This window comes from Gavialis gangeticus, unplaced genomic scaffold, assembly GCF_001723915.1.
Source record: "Gavialis gangeticus isolate Ggan-Ray unplaced genomic scaffold, GavGan_comp1, whole genome shotgun sequence".
NCBI lineage: Eukaryota > Metazoa > Chordata > Crocodylia > Gavialidae > Gavialis > Gavialis gangeticus.
Window position 1 is genome coordinate 44,038,070 of NW_017729030.1, and position 7,867 is coordinate 44,045,936.

The 7,867-nt window shown below is 41.6% G+C and overlaps 1 protein-coding gene across 1 annotated transcript in view; it reads right to left on the reverse strand.

Moving 5' to 3' along the window:
* RNF150 (ring finger protein 150) overlaps positions 1-7,866 on the reverse strand; it is a gene marked incomplete at its 5' end in the record, with an annotated part of 242,760 nt that extends 234,894 nt beyond the window's left edge. Inside the window, one exon of the mRNA XM_019521834.1 lies at positions 7,707-7,866. Within this exon, the coding sequence (XP_019377379.1) occupies positions 7,707-7,866 (160 nt within the window). The remainder of the gene's footprint in view (positions 1-7,706) is intronic.
* Position 7,867: the final 1 nt, after the last annotated feature.

Here is a 7,867-nt window from a genome sequence, read left to right on the forward strand (position 1 = left end):
CAAGTGTTTGGGGAGTACAAGACATCTGCACAAAAAAGCCAGTGGGATTTGTCCCCCTTATTATTTAAATGCTTTTGAAAATATAACCCTAAATTCACTCAGCAATATAATGTGAATATTTTCACACATTTTCCTGTCTCAGTTCAAGAAACTGTAAGTAAATTTCAGAGTTTTCAGAAGCTCTAAAATCCAAATGCAAATTTTATATTAAGCAAAATTAACTATCTTCCTGTAATTGCAAAGGCCAGTTGTGAAATGAAAGTAGATATTATTGAATTAAATCTCAAAACACTCCAAAGGGATAAATATTCAACTCCAGTCTCTTGGTTTGTGTTCCCTAAAACAGGTCCATAAATATTTGCTTTCCCAAAACTCTGTAAAATTCTATTTTAATCAATGCTTAAATGGGCATCTGGGTAGGGATCTGGGACACCACCTTTCTAGGGGGTACACACTGAGATATCTGCATTTCCACAATTTTTTTTAGACAGGCATAAATCCAGATATCATGGCTGAAGCAGACTGAAATGTGGTTCTATAAACCATATGTTATTTTGTGGGCTGTCAAAGTCAAATACTACAAGAATGAGGTTGAAATGAAAGCTTTTAGAATTGATTTTACTTGGCTGGTTGAAGCCACAGCCTTTATACGTGTTAAACATAGTTAATATGTTTAATTCTGTTTTTAAATAATAAATACAAATAACTTGGTGTTAGCATTATGATTATCTGGCAAACCAGCAAAAAAAAAAAAAGTGAATACAGTTTTGGATTCCATTTACAAAAGGGCTGTATGCACCAAAAGGAGATGTAACTACTGTGCTGGGCACTGGTTACATACACTTCAGCTCGTCTAGTTTTGAACACAGTATTATAAGAAAGATGGCGAAATGCTGAGTGATGAAGATAATGAGGTTAAAATGAAGGCCATGAAGAAATACTGAGGGGCCTGGGCATGTTTAGTTTGGAGAAAAGATTTTGGAAGGAGGGGGAAGGAAATAAGTTTTGAAAGACTACCATAAAGCTGAAAAAATATATTCCCTTGCCAGGGCAAGACACGAGGCAGCAGGTTTAAGCTGCACCAAAGAAGATTTTGAATTTAGAGCGAATCTTAGGGACAACTTCTTATCTTTGAGAACAGTAAGACAGTAGAACAAGCTGCCTAGGGAAGCTCCTCCAAGTGAGAAACCACTAGCAATGCACCTTTAAAATAAGCTCAAATAAATACATAAGCAGAGACATATTAATGGGCGGTGCCATTAAGATGCAAGGAAATGCCACTGCTTCCAAAAAATGATTTAGAAGGAGAGACTTAGGACTATGAAGCCAGAGATGAATTCCTGGTCTCAGTGAAGTCACCAGGAGTTTTGTCACTGAACTGAGGCAATGGATTTTACCTGAATTCTTACTAAAAAAAATTCTCTTATAACAGCAACAGCAATTGGCAGGGATCAACGAGAGCCACTTCCACATGGTGAACCCTGGAAATGTTGCTGACAGCAAAGAGCTCCCAAATTGACAAAAACGCTGAAGCACACAAAATTAAGATACAGACACTGTTTTTGTCAAATGAAAGAAGCAGTGACTGGCAAAAATTCTATCTAAACATTATAGCCATTTAAAAGATCCATGTATTATTTTCTTCTTGTTGAAAACAGGACATTATATACATTTAAGCATATATGATAACATATAGATTCATATAACATACTGTACAAGCAGAGTACAAAGTGGCATTCAGATTTTCTGACTCATACATGCCTGCTGGAGAACACTTACAATACTTATTATTCTAAACAAAAGTAGTGGTTGTATCCTAGTTGCAAATGATTCAAATCCAATAACACAATGTTGATAGTACCAAGGACCCAACGTGACATTTCTTCAATATTGTAAATTATGTTGATTTCAACTACATTTTTATTATTCGTACTAGTTATGTAATACGAATCATGTGTATAGAGTGCATGGCATTAAAAATAAAAGTATGCACAGCAGTTGCCAGTGCATACTTTAAACCTAAATAAGTGCTACTTCATTTCAAATGAAAGGAAAAGGAGGAAGAACACTCAGGACCCTAATTGACATTATGAAATATTATCCTCAAAATAATCTCTTCTTAGGGAGTTTTGCTTTATGAAAAGTTCCTTGTTTTCAAGTCAAAACAGTTTCTGAAGCTTACAGAAATTCTGCTGGTTATATTCTTCCATAGTTTAAAAAAATGTAAATGAAAACCAAGCACATTCCAGCCAAGAGCTCCTGTGTTGTACTGCAGCTCATTATAAGTTGAAATAGCCCATTTTTAAAACATTTTCAGCATGTATAATGAAGATGCTGAGGGATTCTGTTCTAGCAGAAGCATAAACATTTCTTCAAGAAAGTTTGGGTTCTGTGAAGATAAAGATCCCAGCACTACCTTGTTTCTGAGGTTTGTGTATGTACAACTAGTGATCCATACTTAGGCTTGGCAGGATTTGATTTTTTAATCAATCATATTGATTTCACCTGACACTCCAGACTGATGGAAAAATATTTGTTGATAATTGTCAAAATTCACAGGAAGGGGACACAAAAGAAATCCATGATATGGGTAAGAAATCCAGGGAGGGTAAGGAGGGCAGTGTGTGCACACACACACACACGCAAAATTATGGTGGCTGCTGCAGACAAGGCAAGGGGAACCCTCCCTGGCTTTGTCACCCATGCATTTCTCCTCTGGCAGAAGCTCCGACAGCTGCTGTAGGAGCCAGGAGCCGTGCTGGGTAGGCCTGCACTGGGAGCAGGGGTTGGATGGGCAGGGCTGTTGTTAGCCTGGAGCCCAGTGGCTGCTCATTCTGCCCAGGTCCTAGCCAGGGATTGGGCACCAAACTCCTGGTGAGCCCAGCCCAGCCCTTGCATGGTTTTACAAATGTATAACCAAATGAACAGAATGTTTTAAAGCAAGCATGTTTCATTGATTTATGGATATTTACTTTTTATATTTTAACATGATTTTATAAAGATTTTAACAGTATACTGTCATTTCTAAATTGCTCCCACGCCCCTAATTTTGTACAACTCTGAAAATTTAAATCAATAAAAATCAAAAGAAATGCTGATAAACAATTTTAGCTGTCAAAATTATTAAAAAATAAAAATCGAATTCTGCCAAGCCTATTTATAATCACCTTAGCACAGATCAAATTACAAGTAAAATATCCTCAAGTTTAAGTATCAGCTATTAAAAAAAAAATCTTATAATTCCATCTTTCAGGCACTACTGATAGGTTTTTAATCAGAGTTTACAACTGAACAGATTTGCTAAAGAGCCAAACACAAACACATACATTTGGTAAAGTTCAGATTTGGATGTAAATTTATAGCACAGATCAAGATGGTCTGAACTCTGGGTTTTGTTTCTGCCCCTTTTAGCTATATGGAAATCGCATCTCAGATTTTGGATTGGCCCCACCCCATTGTTAACAAATGCCAAATACTAAGAGTAAATTAGGAACATGTCACACATATAGATTGTCATTAGTTTTGTGAACAAACATATGACTAACTCCCTGCTATCTTCCACTAAATCTAAATTTAATATTATTTAAAAAAAAAAAATAGAAGAACAAGCAGTAATTCACTACCTGTTGCTAAAATGCACACCCGACTTTCACTAAAAGGCATTTTAAATTTTTCCTCCTTGTTACTATCATCAAGAAAAAAAGTCTCTCTTAAGGGCTCACTGCACATTCATCTGAAATCAGACCTCCGACATCACTGTGATGTTTACTTATCACCTGATACAAAGATTACTGATAAGCTTTGAATCAGGTCCTTGGAGAGTGGGATTTTAATGTCATGTTACACTTGAGTTTTGTACAAATCTAGTATTCTGACTCCTCTGTTTGGGACACTGAAAAATGACAAGTACAGTTCTTAGGGTTTGTGAAAAAGCTCCACGATAGGCTTACATATTCAATAACTATTGTTGTTTCTAAAGCACCTGGTAATCTACCCTCTAATACAAATGAAAATAGATTATCTTCCTGCAATATCCTATAGATTTGGATGAACAGATTCTAAGGTGAGAAACAAACTCTACCCTAAATCCCAGCAGAATTTGCAGGCATAGTAGAAAAAGTAATTTAAGTGACTAAGTGAAAGGCTGATCAATAGGCATCCTAACTGTATAACAGACAGTATGCATGTGTGATATCAGCAATTTGGAAGGAGAGCAATTCGGGGTCGGGGGGGCGGGGGGGAAGAGCTGCAAGACGAGATACTAATGTGGCTGGGAGACAAAGCAATATGAAGATGATGAAGGAGAAGCTGGGGCACTAAAACAAGACTGCAGGGAAAGTAAGAAGAGGTGAAATGGTATAAAGCAGGAGAGAAACAAGAGAAACTGACATGACAAAAAAAGAAGGCAGAAGAAATTGGAGAGGAGAACTGTAGTGAAAAGAAAGCAAAAAGTAGCAGTAAATTCCTTTGCGAGTAAGGGGCGGGAACCACTAGTTCATTATGAAGCCAGAAAAGATAAGCTCTATAAAGGAAAGTCAGAGTTCATTTGATCTGATTCATGAAGGCTGAAAAGAAGGAAGGATAAAGAGGAAGAAAAAGTACCATGATATCATTTGTTCTAGCTTTTAAGATAGGAACTTCAGTATGTGCAGCTTGCAGAGTTGACATGGCTGATCTGAGAGACTAGGAACTCAAATCATCTTTCCAGCTTGTTTGATCATTTACACCATGGTAAAATGAATGTAAAAACCCTAACAACTCAGCATGGTATCAGTTAAGATTTTAAGCATATTTACATTTGCTTTGCCCTCTCTCTGGATAGTAACATACAGTTAAGGATGAACCAGATTCTCTCTCTCTACCCAGATACAATTAGGCTAGGGCTGTCCAGCTTCTAAGGCCTTGTGGGCCACAGCAATGTGGGCCATACCAGGTAAGCTACGGGCAGCTGGGCAGCACAGACACACCCCTTTCCCCTGTTGCTCCTCATGGACACACCCCACCACCACTGCACTGGGCCTTCCTCTACTCCACAGATGTAATTCCCTCCCTCCTGCTGCAACATGCATCCTCACAGACAGACCTCGCACTGGTATGACATCCCTCCTACCAGTACAGTCCAGACTCATTCTCAGCTCCCTGTACTACACTGCACTGCCCCAGTCCTGGCACAAGGAGGGAGGGGAAGCCTAAGACTGGTTGCTGTTGCAGCTGGAATAACAGCTGCAACAGAGGTGTGGGGGAGGGAAGCTACAGCTGAGTGAGAACCTAAGGGTTGCAGCTTAATTTCTTGTGGGCTGCATGTGGCTTGTGGTCACCAGCTGGACAGCTCTGAAACAGGCGGTACATAGCATCTCTACACCCCAAATTCTTTCCTTCCCCCTTTATCATACCCAACCATAAAATGGCATTTTCATTGTGCCAACAGTAGGATATTTCTGAGGTAAACTCATGAACTTTGCTCCAACTTCACAAAACTGAAGTCTTCACATTTTCCAATGAAAACAGAAATTCTGTATTTAATTTGAACAATATATTAACTTCAATCCACAATAATTTGACTGATCATAGTGTACCAGATTTAAAAAAAATAAGACTTTAATTTTATTCCAGCATTTAGAGTCACACAGTTGGGTATTCTGATAAAAAGCCCAGCAGTCCTAATGGACGCAAGTTCAGTACTTGAAAAGGAGCTTCTGAAAAGACTACAAGGAGTCAGGTATCACTTATTGGAGTCGCCCTGTTGCTAAAAGCTGAGACAACTTCCAGTAACAAAGACTCTTTGCTTCATCCCTTTTGGACTTGAACCTTTGAATTTAGATTGTTTTACTCCACTCTTTCCTAATAAAACAACATTTGTGTGGGAAACGAGCTTAGTGCATTCTTTAGAAACCAGGCAAGCCAATAATTGATCCAACATGTTGGCAGTTTCAGAGAAACTTATTAGACACAAACAAAGGATATTTTGTGTTGAAACTGCCTGAACTTGGAGTGCCTATGGATGTAAAGCCCCTCATTAAATAACCTGTAATATTTACAAAAATAAGGGGTAGAATTTGACCAGCTACCTAACCACATGCAGTATATAGAGAACAGTTAAAAATACTGGAGGGTAGGAACTTCTAATGATAAAGAAGCCATGAAAAGTCCTGAGAAACATTATGATCTTTAAAAATAGCCTTCCACTGATCCAATCTACCGCTTCCAAGGTGTATGAACTTGCTCAGGTGAACAGTTGCTCTCAAAGAGAGAGTGCAAGAGGTTCAAAGTATACTGTTTGCTAGTAACTCTACTACTATGTTACTAACAAATTCCTTTTCCACTCGTCCACTCTGGGTCGTTTGTAGCATTAAAAATGTCATTAGAAATATCCGGTTTTGCATCCTGTGTGTTACAATTTATCCCCAACTCCACTCAGATTCAATAGGCATGAAACACCTGGGCACAATTAACCACTAGATGCAACCCAGACTCAGATTTCCCAAATAGCTGGCATTTCAGTCACCACAGAATGGACTCTTGGCACACAAGACCAATAACCCTTGGCAGAAAACTGTCCCTAAAAATGAATTTGATTAGTTGTTCCTACAAACAACATTAATTTGGATCAAACCTTGTAGGGATTGTGACATGTAGGCTTCCCACCTCGAGTGGCTTGGTCACAAAGCCCAACCCTACAGGGTCTGCTGTCCCCTGACTACCTAGCAAAGGTCCTTGCAGGGTCATGTCCAGAAACACCCCCCAAGTCACTCCAAACTTTACCACCCTCCAATGACACCCATGACAGTGCGTAAGTCCTGGCTGCTGTCTTGTCCAGCAGCATCCATGTAGCACCCAGGAGCCTGTGAACCCCGCAGGGGACAGGAGAGGAGGCAGGGAACCAGGAGGTGACAGGGGCATGCCCAGCAACTGCTGCCAGCAGTAACCTGGGACACCTCAGTCTGTGGGAAGGGATAGCAGGGCAGACCAGGGGGCCCAGCCCGGACCCTCCCACTCCATGACATCACCCCAACTTCCTGGGACCTTACCCTGGGCAGCAGGCTCCAGGGTCACCGGGGGGGGGGGGGTGACAGGGATGGAGGAATAAATGGATGGAGGGATGAATGAAAGGAGAGACAGTTAGAGGGCTGAATCGATGGAGGAAAAGATGGAAGAATAAATGGAGGGATGAATGGATGGAGAGATGGATGGTGATGAATGGATGGAGGAAAAGGAGGAATGAATGGATGGATGGAGAAGCTGGGAGAACTGGAGGAATATATGGAGGGATGGATGGGTGGAAGAATGGATGGGGGGATGAATGGACGAATAGAGAAATGGATGGGTGAAGGAATGGATGGAGGGATGGATGGATGGACAGGGGATGAATGGAGGAATAGAGGAATGGATGGGTGGTGGGATAGATGGAGGGATGAATGGAGGAAGGGAGGGAGGGATGGGTGGGTGGAGGGATGGATGGACGGGGATGAATGGAGGAATAGAGGAATGGATGGGTAGCGGGAGGGATGAATGGATGAGGGATGAATAGAGAAATGGAGGGGTGGCGGGATAAATGGAGGGCTGGACGAAGATGAATGGAGAGAGGGATGGATGGGTGAAGAGACAGGTGGAGGGCTGGATGAAGACGAATGGACGGCCAGGTGGAGGGCTGGGTGAAGACGACCGGCCGGAGGGAGGCCGGCGGAGGGCTGCGGGCCCGCACTCACCGGCGTGGGGCATGGTGACGGTCTCGTTGGCGCCGGCCGCGCCCACGTTGTAGATGACCACGGCCGAGGCGTTGTGGGCGGCGGCGTGGCGGATCTTGTCGCGGTAGCTGCAGTTGCCCCGCGGGATGAGCGCCACCCAGGCGCGGGCGGCGGGCGGCGCG